The sequence below is a fragment of the Tachyglossus aculeatus genome, chromosome 19 (assembly GCF_015852505.1).
Source record: "Tachyglossus aculeatus isolate mTacAcu1 chromosome 19, mTacAcu1.pri, whole genome shotgun sequence".
Taxonomy (NCBI): Eukaryota; Metazoa; Chordata; class Mammalia; order Monotremata; family Tachyglossidae; genus Tachyglossus; species Tachyglossus aculeatus.
The window spans coordinates 1,444,791-1,461,856 of record NC_052084.1 but is presented as its reverse complement, the minus strand read 5'-3'; the positions used below and the strand labels follow the sequence as shown (position 1 = coordinate 1,461,856).

At 45.6% G+C, this 17,066-nt stretch overlaps 1 protein-coding gene across 2 annotated transcripts in view; it reads left to right on the top strand.

Moving 5' to 3' along the window:
* Positions 1-17,066, top strand: part of LYST (lysosomal trafficking regulator) — a 155,058-nt gene that overhangs the window by 86,336 nt on the left and 51,656 nt on the right. For both annotated transcript variants that reach the window (XM_038760742.1, XM_038760741.1), the window contains exons 31-36: positions 4,591-4,797; positions 10,442-10,606; positions 12,601-12,677; positions 12,949-13,137; positions 15,673-15,818; positions 15,904-16,000. In XM_038760742.1, coding sequence (XP_038616670.1) covers positions 4,591-4,797; positions 10,442-10,606; positions 12,601-12,677; positions 12,949-13,137; positions 15,673-15,818; positions 15,904-16,000 — 881 coding nt within the window. The remainder of the gene's footprint in view (positions 1-4,590; positions 4,798-10,441; positions 10,607-12,600; positions 12,678-12,948; positions 13,138-15,672; positions 15,819-15,903; positions 16,001-17,066) is intronic.

Sequence of the window (17,066 nt, the reverse complement as noted above, 5' to 3'; positions counted from 1 at the left end):
TATTAATCCCCATTTTACAGATGAGGGAACTGAGGCCCAGAGAAGTGAAGTGACTTGCCCAAAGTCACACAGCTGACAAGTGGCGGAGCTGGGATTTGAACCCATGACCTCTGACTCCAAAGCCCAGGCTCTTTCCACTGAGCCACGCTGCTTCTCTGCTTCTCTCTTTTAGACTGTGAGCCCACTGTTGGGTAGGGGCTGTCTCTATATGTTGCCAACTTGTACTTCCCAAGCGCTTAGGACAGTGCTCTGCACACAGTAAGCGCTCAATCAATATGATTGATTGATTGATTGATTTCCACTGCCTCGCCCTCTCGTTCTTCGGTGAAAGGGGCAAAGTCACTTGTCCGACACCGAAGGGGGCAGTTTCGCAGTGTCGCCGTGAACCGTGGTCGGCAAAGCTGGGGAAAACCGTTTGCCTGGTAGCGACAGCGATATTTCTGAGGGAATGCAGGCCATTAAATGGATCGACTTTAATAAAAGGAGCTCGCCCATGCTGATGGCTGCCGCTGGACCTGGTATCAATATCAGGGCTTCTCCTTAAAGGGATTGTAGTCATCGAACTGATGTAAAGTGCACTTTTAGACTGTGAGCCCACTGTTGGGTAGGGACTGTCTCTATATGTTGCCAATTTGTACTTTCCAAGCGCTTAGTACAGTGCTCTGCACACAGTAAGCGCTCAGTAAATACGATTGATGATTGATGATGCACATGGCCGCCCAATTAGAACCATTCCAGTAAAGCCCAGTACGTGGTCGTTCTGTAGGAGTACTGCCCTGAAAATGTGGCTTTACTACTGTGGCCTGTGGATTTGCTTTCTCACCATCTATCTCGTTGTTTGGCCATTACGTCCCTTTCTTCAACACTTAAAAAATTGCACAGAACTTCCTTCCGTCTTCCCCTTACCAATACCCAGTTTCCCTCCACCGTTTTAAGTGCTCTGCACATAGGAAGCGCTCAAGAAATACGATTGAGTGAATAGACTGTGAGCCCATTCATTCATTCATGAATAGACTGTGAGCCCGTTCATTCATTCATTCAATCGTATTGAGCGCTTACTGTGTGCAGGGCGCTGTACTAAGCGCTTGGGAAGTACAAGTCGGCAACATCTAGAGACGGTCCCTCCCCAACAACGGGCTCACAGTCTAGAAGGGGGAGAGAGACAACAAAACAAAACATGTGGACAGGTGTCAAGTCGTCAGAACAAATAGAATTAAAGCTAAATGTACATCATTAACAAAATAAATAGAATAGTAAATATGTACAAGAGTTTACAGTCTAGAGAGGGCAGTAGACATTAATATAAATGGCAGGTATGCATTATATTTTATTTTATTAGTATGTTTGGTTTTGTTCTCTGTCTCCCCCTTTTAGACTGGGGGCCCACTGTTGGGTAGGGACTGTCTCTATATGTTGCCAATTTGTACTTCCCAAGCGCTTAGTACAGTGCTCTGCACATAGTAAGCGCTCAGTAAATATGATTGATGATGATGATGATTGATGGATCTATGAGCACAGAGTCAAAGGGAAAAGAGAAGAAATGGGTACTTTTTACCTTGATTCATTCATTCATTCAATCGTATTTATTGAGCGCTTACTGTGTGCGGAGCACTGTACTAAGCGCTTGGGAAGTCCAAGTTGGCAACATATAGAGATGGTCCCTACCCAACAACGGGCTAACAGTCTAGAAGGGGGAGACAGACAACAAAACAAAACATGTAGACAGGTGTCAAAATTGTCAGAATAAATAGAATTGATAGAATTGATAGAATCAATCAATAGGACTGATTGATAAGACAGATGTGTGACCACGATGAGAGGCTGAGGTGATGTTATGGACATTGTAATCCCTGGAGCTGCTGCAGCTGGCTGAGTGGCCGTAGCAGAAGCCCTGGACGCAGCCCTCTGGGTTTCCTGCATTCATTCATTCATTCATTCATTCATATTTATTGAGCGCTTACTGTGTGCGGAGCACTGTACTAAGCACTTGGGAAGTCCAAGTTGGCAACATCTAGAGCCGGTCCCTACCCAAGAGCGGGCTCACCGTCTAGAAGGGAGAGACAGACAACAAAACAAAACATATTAACAAAATAAAATAAATACAATAAATATGTGCAAGTAAAATAAATAAATGAGTAATAAATATGTACAAACATATATACATAGTGATTTGAATATAGATAGCACTCCCCTCTAAATGGTTATCACAACCAAAAATTTGGTAACCCAGTGTTCTGGATATGCATATGCTAGGTATCTGAGCATGGGGACTTTCCTTTTTTCAGAGCAGTAGTTGCCCAAAATCAATCAATCAATCAGTCAATCAATTGTATTTATTGAGCTCTTACTGTGTGCAGAGCACTGTACTAAGCGCTTGGGAAGTCCAAGTTGGCAACATATAGAGACGGTCCCTGTCCAACAGCGGGCTCACAGTCTAGAAGGGGGAGAAAGACAACAAAACAAAACATATTACCAAAATAAAATAAATAGAATAAATATGTACAAGTAAAATAAATAAATGAGTAATAAATATGTACAAACATATATACATAGTGATTTGAATATGGATAGCACACCCCTCTAAATGGTTATCACAACCAAAAATTTGGTAACCCAGTTTTCTGGATGTGCATATGCTAGTTATCTAAGCATGGGGACTTTCCTTTTTTCAGAGCAGTAGTTGCCCAAAATCAATCAATCAATCAATCAATTGTATTTATTGAGTGCTTACGGTGTGCAGAGCACTGTACTAAGCGCTTGGGAAGTACAAGTTGGCAACATATAGAGACGGTCCCTGCCCAACAGCGGGCTCACAGTCTAGAAGGGGGAGACAGACAACAAAACAAAACATATTACCAAAATAAAATAGAATAAATATGTACAAGTAAAATAAATAAATGAGTAATAAATATGTACAAACATATATTCATAGTGATTTGAATATAGATAGCACCCCCCTCTAAATGGTCATCACAACCAAAAATTGGGTAACCCAGTTTTCTGGATATGCATATGCTAGTTATCTAAGCATGGGGACTTTCCCTTTTTCAGAGCAGTAGTTGCCCCAAATCAATCAATTAATCAATGGTATTTATAGTAATAAGAATGGCATGTATTAAGCGGTTACTATGTGCCGAGCATGTGATTCTGGGAAGACTCTGAAGACATGGAGAGCTCAGTCTGCCACTTATCAGGGTGGAAAGAGTCCCAGGCCAGCCCCTTCTAGACTGTGAGCCCATGGTTGGGTAGGGACCATCTCTAGATGTTGCCAACTTGGACTTCCCAAGCGCTTAGTACAGTGCTCTGCACACAGTAAGCACTCAATAAATACGATTGATTGATTGATTGATAGTAGCCAGGCCAACACCTGTCACATCGCTCCCCTACAGCCGCAGCCTTGCAGACGCAGCGATCAGCGTCACACTGCCCCGGGCCACCAATTCTAGATGTTGCCAACTAGCACTTCCCAAGCGCTTAGTACAGTGCTCTGCACACAGTAAACGCTCAATAAATATGAATGAATGAATGAATTTTAATATAGAGTGACTGAGCCCTCGATTATTTTTTTTTTGTCTCTTCATGGTACTTCTTTAAGCACTTACTATGTGCCAGGGGACTGTACTAAGCGCTAGGGTGGATGCAAACTAATCAGTTTCCGTACCACATTGGGCTCAATCAATCAATCAGTCAATCGTATTTATTGAGCGCTTACTGTGTGCAGAGCACTGGCTCGCAGTCTGTCATTTCATTCATTCATTCATTCATTCATTCAATCGTATTTATTGAACGCTTACTGTGTGCAGAGCACTGTACTAAGCACTTGGGAAGTCCAAGTTGGCAACACATAGAGACGGTCCCTACCCGACAGCAGGCTCACAGTCTAGAAGGGGGAGACAGAGAACAAAACAGAAGAGATTAACAAAATAAAATAAATAGAATATGTACAAGTAAAATAAATGGCAGAGAGGAAAGGATTTGCCCAAGGTCATCCAGCAGACAGATGGCAGAACCGGGATTAAAACCAGGCGCTATCTACTAGGCCACACAGCTTCTCTACTTCTTTTTATAATAATAGTAATGATGATGATGGCATTTATTAAGCGCTTACTGTGTGCAAAGCACTGTTCTAAGCACTGGGGGGTTCTGGAGCCCACGATAGCTCATTCATTCAGTCGTATTTATTGAGCACTTACTGTGTGCAGAGCACTGTACTAAGCGCTAGGGAAGTCCAAGTTGGCAACACATAGAGACGGTCCCTACCCGAAAGCGGGCTCGCAGTCTCGAAGGGGGAGACAGAGAACAAAACAAACCATATTAACAAAATAAAATAAGTAGAATATGTACAACTAAAATAAATGGCAGAGAGGAAATGATTTGGCCAAGGTCATCCAGCAGACGGATGGCAGAACCGGGATTAAAACCAGGCTCTATCCACTAGCTTCTCTACTTCTTTTTATAATAATAATAATGATGATGATGGCGTTTATTAGGCGCTTACTATGTGCAAAGCACTGTTCTAAGCGCCCGGGGGTTCTGGAGCCCGCGGCGACTCACCAGACCGTCCCTCCCCATCCCCTCTTCTGATTCCAGGTTTCAAGTCGGACCAGCAGCCTCAAGCAGCAGTGGACTAAAATTCTCTGGACTTGTAAGGACACATTCCGGGTGCAGCTCGGAAGATTCCTGGTGCATCTTTCGTCGCCGGCCCGCTCCTTCCGGGAGAGGACACAGGTTCTGGAAATGGCGCGCGAGCCGAATCTTCAGGAAATCCTGCGGGAGTGCCTCAGTCCGACTCTGCAAGTGAGTAGCCTGATAGCGTCGCTACCATTTATCGGGCACCTACTAGACGCAGTGCACTGTACTGAAGGCTTGGAAAATGCCAAAGAAGCGACGCATTCGCTGCCCCGCAAGGGGCTCACGCTGTGGCAGTGGGGGCAGACGTAAAAAAATATTTATCGCAAACTAATCAAAATGAATAGCAGAGGGTGCAGTAGAATGAACACGCTCTGAGGATGGGTATACATTATAATAATAATAATAATGATGATGGCATTTATTAAGCACTTACTATGTGCAAAGCACTGTTCTAAGCGCTGGGGAGGATCCAAGGTGATCAGGTTGTCCCACGGGGGGCTCACCGTCTTAATCCCCATTTTACAGATGAGGTAACTGAGGCTCAGAGAAGTTAAGTGACTTGCCCAAGGTCACACAGACATGTGGCGGAGCCAGGATTTGAACCCATGACCTCTGACTCCAAAGCCCCGTCTTAATCCCCATTTTACAGATGAGGTAACTGAGGCTCAGAGAAGTTAAGTGACTTGCCCAAGGTCACACGGCAGACATGTGGCAGAGCCGAGATTTGAACCCATGACCTCTGACTCCAAAGCCCGGGCTCTTTTCCACTGAGCCACGCTGCTTCTCTGAGCAGCGTATATGTTAGTACAGTATTAATTCATTCAATCATATTTATTGAGCGCTTACTGTGTGAGGTAAGCGAAGCAGTGAACAGAAAGTATCCTGGGTGCCAAGGGACTGCTGTACTTTCATTCATTCAATCGTATTTATTGAGCGCTTACTGTGTGCCGAGCACTGTACTAAGCGCTTGGGAAGTCCAAGTTGGCAACATCTAGAGACGGTCCCTACCCAACAACGGGCTCACAGTCTAGAAGGGGGAGACAGACAACGAAACAAAACATGTGGACAGGTTTCAAGTCATCAGAATAAATAGAAATAAAGTCAGACGCACATCATTAACAAAATAGATAGAATAGTAAATATGTACGTATTTATTACTCTATTTTACTTGTACATATTCTATTTATTTTATTTTGTTAATATGTTTTGTTCTCTGTCTCCCCCTTCTAGACTGTGAGCCCACTCTTGGGTAGGGTTGAGAAGCAGCATGGCTCAGTGGAAAGAACATGGACTTTGGAGTCAGAGGTTGTGGGTTCAAATCCCGGCTCCGCCACTTGTCTGCTGTGTGACTTTGGGCAGGTCACTTCACTTCTCTGGGCCTCAGTTACCCCATCTGTAAAATGAGGATGAAGACTGTGAGCCCCACGTTGGACAACCTGATCACCTTGTATCTATCCCAGCGCTTAGAACAGTGCTCAGCACATAGTAAGCGCTTAACAAATGTCATTATCATTATTATAGGGACTGCCTCTATATGTTGCCAACTTGTACTTCCCAAGCGCTTAGTACAGTGCTCTGCACAGAGTAAGCGCTCAATAAATACGACTGAATGAATGAACGAAAGGAAGTACAGTAGTCCCTTGGCAGCCAGGATACTTTTTGTAAATTGCTTCGCTTACCCCACGGTCGGCCAGAGCCGTAATAATAATAATTATGGTATTTGTTAAGCTCTTACTATGTGCCAAGCACTATTCTAAACGTTGGGCTAGATACAAGGTAATCAGGTTGTTCCATGTGGGGCTCACACAGTCTTCATCCCCATTTTAGAGGGGGAGGTAGCCATTAATAGAAATAAATAAATTACAGATACACATATAAGCGCTGTGAGGCTGAAGGTGGGGGGGAGGGTAAAGGGAGCAAATTCATTCATTCATTCAATCGTATTTATTGAGCGCTTACTGTGTGCAGAGCACTGTACTAAGCGCTTGGGAAGTCCAAGTTGGCAACATCTAGAGACGGTCCCTACCCAACAGTGGGCTCACAGTCTAGAAGGGGGAGACGGAGAACAAAACAAAACATATTAACAAAATAAAATAAATAGAATAAATATGTACAAATAAAATAAATCAGGGTGATGCGGATGGAGTGGGAGAAGAGGAAAGGAGGGCTTAGCCAGGGAAGGACTGGAGGATAGGTTTCTTGGGGAACCCTCCTTCCTCTTCCCCTCCTCTCCCTCTCCATCCCACCCGCCTTACCTCCTTCCCTTCCCCACAGCACCTGTATATATGTATATATGTTTGTACATATTTATTACTCTATTTATTTTACTTGTACATATTCTATTTATTTTATTTTGTTAATATGTTTTGTTTTGTTCTCTGTCTCCCCCTTCTAGATGTGAGCCCACTGTTGGGTAGGGACCATCTCTAGATGTTGCCAACTTGGACTTCCCAAGCGCTTAGTACAGTGCTCTGCACACAGTAAGCGCTCAATAAATACGATTGAATGAGTAATTTTTGGAATTTCCTAAACTGGGAATTCACTGATTAGACCCGAATTGGAGAGGTACTTTCGGCTGTCAACTCTTTCCACATCAAATATGTCAAACGCACTTTCTCCATTGGGAAGCGGGAAGAATAATGGCAACCCATTATTGAAGCAGCGTGGCTCAGTGGAAAGGGCCCGGGCTTGGGTGTCACAGGGCATGGGTTCGAATCCCGGCTCTGCCACAGTCTGTTGTGTGACCTTGGGCACGTCATTTAACTTCTCTGAGCTTCAGCTACCTCATCTGTAAAATGGGGATTAAGATTGTGAGCTCCATATGGGACAGCTTGATCACCTTGTATCCCCCGGAGCACTTAGAACAATTGGCTTAACAAATGCCATCATTATTATTATTATTATTATTATTATTATTAACCCCCGCCTACCTCACGAGGCCATTAGAAGAATAATTGGCAGCGTGTGAAAGAGCTTTGGAAGAAAAAATAATATGAATGTGAAGTAGTAGTATTGGGAGCAATTCTCATCCAACGGAAGGCTCTCTGGAAACTTTTTTTTTAAAGGACTGGAGATTGGATTTCACTAAGCAGTGATTTAATGTTTCCAAGCTCGTGAAGCACACTGATTTCTTAGCTGAAAAACATCCCCGTCATTTGAGATCTTTCTCCGTTTGCCAATTTGGCAGGCATTCATCCTCCTCCTAGCGCTTCTGTCCCCGCATCTCGTCTGGCCGGAGAGCAGCTGGCTCTTACTTAATTTGTCGGGTTTCATTAAACATGGATGTTGCTGTTTTCTCCACTGCATATGTTCATCTTCTGCTCATTTGGGAAATGATGCAGTCCTTTTTAATACGTTTATGTCAACAAAAATGTAAAATGGTAAATAATATTCAACTCAGATTGCCTACATAGAGTAGGATTCACGTCTGAAATCCCCTTAACTGGTTTTATCATGGGAATGTCTGCAGCAAGCATTGAACAACCCTCCGGGACTGATTTCCAGAGATTTCTCAGAATCATTTCAATCAATCAATCAATCAATCGTATTTATTGAGCACTTACTGTGTGCAGAGCACTGTACTAAGCGCTTGGGAAGTACAAGTTGGCAACATATAGAGACAGTCCCTACCTTGCAGACTTTAAGATGCCCTTCCCAGAGGCAGGAAACTTAGAAGGACGTTCACCAACTGGAAATTGAAGCCCTTGAATTTTAAATGGCGTGAATTTCCAGGACAAATTCACCATGATTTTTCTTTTTTCTTATGATGGTGGGCAGTTAGCTCAAAGTAGATGTTTTGCCATCGTGGAAAACAACTTCTCATGATCTTCAGGGCATCAAAACAAACCCGAAGGCCGGGATGAGGAGAAGAAACCTCACATATCCTTATTTCAGACAGTTGTGGTCCTGGAGCTTTGCTCATTGGAGATTTCTGGCACTATTAGCCCGTTGTTGGGTAGGGACCGTCTCTATATGTTGCCAACTTGGACTTCCCAAGCGCTTAGTACAGTGCTCTGCACACAGTAAGCGCTCAATTAATACGATTGAATGACTATTATTGATATTATTGGTATTACTGACTTAGTCCCTGCTCAGAATATATAGGCCTCAGTTCCCTCATCTGTAAAATGGGGATTAAGACTGTGAGCCCCACGTGGGACAACCTGATAACCTCGTATTTATCCCTGCGCTTAGAACAGTGCTTGGCATAAAGTAAGCATTTAACAAACATTATGATTATTATTATTATTATTATTATATATTACCTGTGTTACAAGACCCACCAAAGTCTCACTGGACACTCCACTCCAGAACCGGGGGGGACAAAGCACTTGGGCACATCCCCTTCTTCTGAGAATGGTCAGGCTCCCCTGAAAACTCACTTGTGTTTTGGAACAGTTCATTCATTTATTCATTCATTCAATCATATTTATTGAGCGCTTACTGTGTGCAGAGCACTGTACTGAGCACTTAGAAAGTCCAAGTTGGCAACGTATAGAGACGGTCCCTACCTAACAGTGGGCTCACAGTCTAGAAGGGGGGAGACAGACAACAAGACAAAACATATTAACAAAATAAAATAAATAGAATTAATATGTACAAATAAAATAAATAAATAATAGAGTAATAGGGGCTTGTAATAGAGTAATAATAGGAGGGGCTCAATTTTTTTTTTTCTGCCTTCCACCTTCAAGGCAATAGGGAAGAGTTATTCGAAGACGGGATCAAGGTTGGCGCTAATTGAACAATAGTAGTAGCGATAGTATTGAGCGCTTACCATGTGCAAAGCATTGTACTAAACACTGGGGAAAAAATACGGGTGAGAATTAGACACAGTCCCTGACCCTCGAGGCGGGGGGTTATGGGGGTCACAGGCTAACATAGTCCCTCACCACGGACAGCAAATCGTTATTTCTGTTGAGAAGCAGCGTGGCTCAGTGGAAAGAGCCCGGGCTTTGGAGTCAAGGGTCATGGGTTCAAATGCCGGCCCCGCCAACTGTCAGCTGTGTGACTTTGAGCAAGTCACTTCACTTCTCTGGGCCTCAGTTACCTCATCTGGAAAAGTTACCTCATCTCCCCCTCCTCCCCCTCCCCATCCCCCCCACCTTACCTCCTTCCCCTCCCCACAGCACCTGTATATATGTATATATGTTGGTACGGATTTATTACTCTATTTTATTTGTACATGTTTATTCTGTTTATTTTATTTTGTTAATATGTTTTGTTTTGTTGTCTGTCTCCCCCTTCTAGACTGTGAGCCCACTGTTGGGTAGGGACCGTCTCTCTGTGTTGCCAACTTGGACTTCCTAAGTGCTTAGTACAGTGCTCTGCACACAGTGAGCGCTCAATAAATACGATTGATTGATTGAATAAATATGATTGATTGATTGATTGAATAAATACGATTGAATGAATGAATGAATGAAAGGAGGATGAAGACTGTGAGCCCCACGTGGCACAACCTGATTTCCCTGCATCTCCCCCTGCGCTTAGAACAGTGCTTTGCACATAGTAAACGCTTAATAAATGCCATTATTATTATTAGTATTGCAGGGAGGTGGGTAAAGAATAGCAGTAGCCCTTACTCTAATCCGTGCAGATTGCCTTCTGGCAACGACCAGCAGGTAAAACGATTTTGTGTGCAAGTGAACTATTTAGTTCTTAAGTTGCCATTCAGTGTCCCAAATTCCTACCAACCTCCGTCGTATCCCCTTCCCAGGTAAGGAAAGCCAGGGCTGCCAGGTGACTATTTCAGATAAAAAGCCGTAATTTTCGGCAGCAGGATCACCGCTCTGCCCTCCTCTTTCAGCACGGACCCAAGCTGGCCCTGTATTTATACGAGCTGATGCACGACCACCCGGACGAAGTGACCGAAGAGGAACTGGCCGCGGCAGAGTTGCTGTTGAGTGCTGTGAAAGGATGCGGTCCCAAATGCATTCCCCCGAAAGCAGACCTCACCAAGGTGGTTAAAGAGGTGGGTCCGAATAAATAAATTCTCAGAGGATCCCACGGGACGACCCAAAACGAACGGGACAATCGTCTATCCGTTTTTGGGTACGGTACACGGGCACGTACCTCGTTTTGAATGGTATTCCCAGACTGAGATGTCTGCGGAGTCACTGCCAAGTGTTCTAATTTTCTTTTATTGCTATTTGTTGAGCGCTTGCTCTGTGCCAGGCACAGTTCTAAGCGCTGGGGAGGATACGAGATAATCAGGGTGGATACAGGCACTGCCCCACAGGGAACTCACGGTCTTTTACAGACGAGGGAACCGAGGCACAGAGAAGTGAAGTGATTTGCCCACAAGTGGCAGAGCTGGGATTAGACCCGGGCTCTATCCACTAAGCCACACTCTCTTCCTCCCTTCAAGGCCCTACTGAGTAGTGCTTGAGAGAAGCAGCGTGGCTCAGTGGAAAGAGCCCGGGCTCTGGATTCAGAGGTCATGGGTTCAAATCCCTACTCCGCCAATTGTCAGCTGTGTAACTTCGGACAAGTCCCTTCACTTCTCTGAGCCTGAGTTCCCTCATCTGGAAAATGGGGATTAAGACTGTGAGCCCCCCGTGGGACAACCTTGTAACCTCCCTGGCGCTTAGAACAGTGCTTTGCACATAGTAAGCGCTTAATAAATGACATTATTATTACTGAGAGCTCACCTCCTCCAGGAGTCCTTCCCAGACTGAGCCCCCTCCTTCCTCTCCCCCTCCTCCCCCTCTCCATCAGCCCCCACCTTACCTCCTTCCCCTCCCCACAGCACCTGTATATATGTTTGTACGGATTTATTACTCTATTTTATTTGGACATATTTATTCTATTTATTTTATTCTGTTAATATGTTTTGTTTTGTTCTCTGTCTCTCCCTTCTAGACTGTGAGCCCGCTGTTGGGTAGGGACCGTCTCTATATGTTGGACTTCCCAAGCGCTTAGTACAGTGCTCTGCACACAGTAAGCGCTCAATAAATACGATTGAATGAATGAATGAATGAACCCGAGTACATTGGTCCTAGTGCCAGTGGGTGGTGGGTTAACAACTCGCTTTCTGTCCTCTCCCCTGTCTTCTTGGGAAGAGGATGAGGTGACACGCAGCAGCTGGCTAAATCAGCTGTGTCCCCTGGGTGACTACTGTCGGCTTCCAATCAGCGGCCTCTCCGGGCCTCCTGTCCCGATCTCAATCAATCAATCGTATTTATTGAGCGCTTACTGTGTGCAGAGCACTGGACTAAGCGCTTGGGAAGTACCAGTTGGCAACATATAGAGACGGTCCCTGCCCAACAGTGGGCTCACAGTCTAGAAGGGGGAGACAGAGAACAAAACCAAACATACTAACAAAATAAAATAAATAGAATAGATATGTGCAAGTAAAATAAATAAATAAATAGAGTAATAAATATGTACAAACACGTATACATATTCTGTCCTCTCCCCCATCCTCTTGGGAAGAGGATGAGGTGACACGCAGCAGCTGGCTAAATCAGCCGTGTCCCCTGGGTGACTACTGTCGGCTTCAAATCAGCGGCCTGTCCGGGCCTCCTGTCCCGCTCTCAATCAATCAATCAATCAATCAACCGTATTTATTGAGCGCTTACTGTGTGCAGAGCACCGTACTACGTGCTTGGGAAGTACAAGTTGGCAACATATAGAGACAGTCCCTACCCAACAGTGGGCTCACAGTCTAGAAGGGGGAGACAGAGAACAAAACCAAACATACTAACGAAATGAAATAAATAGAATAGATATGTACAAGTCAAATAAATAAATGCGTATAAACATATATACATATATACAGGTGCTGTGGGGAAGGGAAGGAGGTAAGGTGGGGGGGATGGAGAAGGGGAGGACGGGGAGAAGAAGGAGGGGGCTCAGTCTGGGAAGGCCAGGTTCCCCCCGTCAGAACCCCGGGATGTGCGAGGTAAGCAGAACATCCCCCTGACTTCCTCGGAAACCAAATGACCCGCTCCAAAATCGTTTCAGGAGCAGAAAAAGCTGGAAGCGGAGGAAGAAGTGAGCAAAGCCGCTTGGAAGAAGACGGTCGCCAACAACCAGCACAGGTGAGCCGGAAGAAAGCGGGCCGCCTCAGCCGGCCTCCCTCATTCCCTAATTTCATCAATCGTATTTATTGAGTGCTTACTATGTGAGAGCACTGTACTGAAAATTATTAAAAATTAATAATTTTTTTAATTTTAATTTTAATTAATTTTTCAAAATTTTAAATAAAATAAATTAAAATGAATTAAAAATGTATTAAATTAATGAATTAATTTAATTTCAAAGATTTGTCCTCCCAACTCCCGCCGCCGCCGTTTTTCCCCCCTCCCTCAGTCTCTTTCAGCGCCTGGAGGGCAAGTCAAAGGATATTTCCAAAGTAGCCGCGGACATCACGCAGGCGGTGTCTCTGTCGCAGGGGATCGAAAGGAAGAAAGTGATCCAGCATATCAGGGGGATGTATAAAGTTGATCTAAGCGCCAGCAGACACTGGCAAGAGATGATCCGGCAACTCACCCACGACAGGTCGGTGACCGATCCCTCAGCCGTATTCACTCCATTCTTTTCGTGGTATTCGTTAAGCACTTACTAATATCAATCAATCAATCGTATTGATTGAGCGCTTACTGTGTGCAGAGCACTGGACTAAGCACTTGGGAAGCCCAAGTTGGCAACATATAGAGACGGTATTATTATTACGAACCTCAGTTCCAGAGGTTCCCAAAGCTTTCTCGAGAAGCAGGGATCCCAACAGGCTTCAGGGCTTCATTATTTTGTGACTATGTTTTGTTGTCTGTCTCCCCCTTTGAGACTGTGAGCCCGCTGTTGGGTAGGGACCGTCTCTATATGTTGCCAACTTGGACTTCCCAAGCACTTAGTTTAATTTAATTTAATGGAACTATTTAATTTAAATTTAATTTAATGGAACTGTTCCATTTTATAGGATCCGGGTTTTTGTAGAATAAAATGGGAGAGAAGGAAAAGTTTGAATTTCAGCTGAGAAGAGGCAGGGTTTTTTTTAGGAAATGTTCTGAATCGGTTTGGGAATCCTCTTCTGAACACTACAGAGAAGCAGCGGGGCTCAGTGGAAAGAGCCCGGGCTTTGGAGTCAGAGGTCATGGGTTCCAATCTCGGCTCTGCCAATTGTCAGCTGTGTGACTTGGGGCAAGTCACTTAAATTCTCTGGACCTCAGTTACATCTGTAAAATGGGGACGAAGACTGTGAGCCCCCCCGTGGGACAACCTAATCACCTTGTAACCTCCCCAGTGCTTAGAACAGTGCTTTGCACATAGTAAGCGCTTAATAAATGCTATTATTATTATTATTATTGTTATTATACAGAACCAGAGTGTGTAATCCGAACTCGGGTACTTTAAAAAAATGGAGCCTATCAACGCTCAGAGCTGGAATGTAAAAGCAGAGTGATCGAATCTGAACTGGAGACCATCTCAAACATGGCTTTCCTGCTGTCAAGTCCTGTCAATCAATCAATCAATCAATCAATCGTATTTATTGAGCGCTCACTGCGTGCAGAGCACTGTACTAAGCGCTTGGGAAGTACAAGTTGGCAACATATAGAGACAGTCCCTACCCAACAGTGGGCTCACAGTCTAAAAGACTGTCCCTGCCCTACTATTAATTGAGAGGTACATGAGCACTAATCAGGAAATGCATTATTGCAGAGAGCATTCTCTCAGTGATTCAACCTCACCTAGAATTGATGCTGCTGCATAACAATAATAATAATAATAATAATGGCATTTATTAAGTGCTTACTATGTGCAAAGCACTGTTCTAAGCGCTGGGGAGGTTACAAGGTGATCAGGTTGTCCCACGGGGGGCTCACAGCCTTCATCCCCATTTTCCAGATGAGGTCACTGAGGCCCAGAGAAGTGAAGTGACTTGCCCAAAGTCACCCAGCTGGCAATTGGCAGAGCCGGGATTTGAACCCATGACCTCTGACTCCAAAGCCCGGGCTCTTTCCACTGAGCCACGCTGCTTCTCCAATAATACCAGTGAATGAATGAACCTACGGTTTAACTAAAACGGTGGCCTGAGGAGTGTTCCTGGTGTATTTACATTTCAGCTGTTCCATGAGCATTAGGTATCATTAGGAATTAGGTAGTGAAGCAGCATGGCTCAGTGGAAAGAGCCCGGGTTTTGGAGTCAGAGGTCATGGGTTCAAATCCCGGCTCTGCCACTTGTCAGCTGGGTGACTTTGGGCAAGTCACTTCACTTCTCTGCGCCTCAGTTACTCCATCTGTAACATGGGTATGAAGCCTGTGAGCCCCCAATGAGACAATCTGATTACGTTGTATCCTCCCCAGCGCTTAGAATAGTGCTTTGCACATAGTAAACGCTTAACAAGTACCATCATTATTATTATTATTATCATCAGCGGTCTCTGCTGAACACCTGCTGAGCGCAGTGAACTTTTTTTTTATAATGGCATTTATTAAGCGCTTACTATGTGCAGAGCACTGTTCTAAGCGCTGGGCTCTACTAAGCACTTGGAAAGAACGGTGAAAGTTTAAGGTGTGTTCACTCATTCATTCATTCAGTCATATTTATTGAGCGCTTACTGTGTGCAGAGCACGGTACTAAGCGCTTGGGAAGTCCAAGTTGGCAACATCTAGAGACGGTCCCTACCCAACAGTGGGCTCACAGTCTAGTCTAGGGGAAGCAGCGTGGCTCAGTGGAAAGAGCACAGGCTTTGGAGTCAGAAGTCATGGGTTCAAATCCCGGCTCCTCCAATTGTCAGCGGTGTGACTTTGGGCAAGTCACTTCACTTCTCTGGGCCTCGGTTGCCTCATCTGTAAAATGGGGATTAAAGCTGTGAGCCCCCTGTGGGACAACCTGATTGCCTTGTAACCTCCCCAGCGCTTAGAAGAGTGCTTTGCACATAGTAAGTGCTTAATAAACGCCGTCATTAGAAGACTGTGCGTTTTCCCTGAGACTCGCCCAACGGGTGGCCGAAGCAAAGCCCCCTCAAGGGCCGTATGGTCGGAGACAACCAGGGGCCGGTGGTGATAAAGTCTTCCCCGATGTCTCCGCCGCAGGGCCCTCTGGTACGACCCCGTCTACTACCCGACCTCCTGGCAGTTGGACCCCACGGAAGGCCCGAACCGAGAGAGGAGGCGCCTACAGAGGTGCTACCTGACGATCCCCAACAAATACCTGATCAGAGACCGGCAAAGAGCCGAAGGTAACGGCGGCCCCCGCCCGGGCGCCCACTGCGGCCGAGAGAAACCGTTGACCCTTCTCCCTTTCCTTCCTCCCCCCCCCAACAGATGTGATTAAACCGCCCCTGTCTTACCTGTTCGAGGACAAAACCCATTCCTCTTTCTCCTCTACCGTGAAAGACAAAGCGGCCAGCGAATCCATAAGGTGAGTGCTCGGCCCGTCGTAAGCGCTGAACGGATACCGTAATTATTATGGATCCCCGTTTTAGAGATGGGGGAACCGAGGCCCAGAGAAGCAGCGTAGCTCAGTGGGAAAGAGCCCGGGCTTTGGAGTCAGAGGTCATGGGTTCAAATCCCCCTCTGCCAATTGTCAGCTGTGGGCAAGTCACTTCACTTCTCTGGGCCTCAGTTCCCTCATCTGTAAAATGGGGATTAAGACTGGGAGCCCCTTGTGGGACAACTTGATCACCTTGTAACCTCCCCAGCGCTTAGAACAGTGCTTTGCACATAGTAAGCGCTTAATAAATGCCGTTATTATTATTACAGTGGTTTGCACATAGTAAGCGCTTAATAAATGCCATTATTATTATTATTATTATTATTATTATTATGAAGAGACTGGCCCCAGTCACATAGCAGACAAACGAGGGAGCCGGGCTCTCCGCCTGGGGCCCCTTTAAGTGGGAGATGAAAGAGCAAGGTGTCTGAAGGGGATGATCCCAACTGGGAAAGTTGGGATTCATCCCATAGTGCCCCACCGTATTAACAGGAAATCATTGGAAAATCCAGCTTAAGCAGAGCACAGGGAACCCCAGGAGCCTCCTCCCCGAGTGGAGGCTCAAGAGGAGCGGTCGCCCCCCGCCCCTCCACCGTGGTTTATTTTGGAGCCTCCCCCCTAACCACCGACATCCCCCTGGGGATTTTTGGGAAGGGTGCATAATCATCTCGAGCATTTAAGCCTCTTTCTCTCAACGGGAACGGCTTTTTTTTGGCAAAAGGACCTTTTTGGGTAGGAAAGAGAGGGGGAGGGAGAATGGGACATCGGGTCACAGAGGCCGAGCCACTGGAGAGCCAACGTCCTGTCGTCTTTTGGCCACGCGTGGGTTCCGCGGGCCCCCATTAGCCCGGCGGAGCGACATGTAGCCCCCAATTTTCTCTTTCCACGTTCCTTTTGTGAGGGAAAGAACCCGGCCACCCCCATTCAGGGAAGGGGAGAGTTGAGGCTGGGAAATCACGGGGGTAGAGAGAGTTAGAGAAGGGAATCATCATCA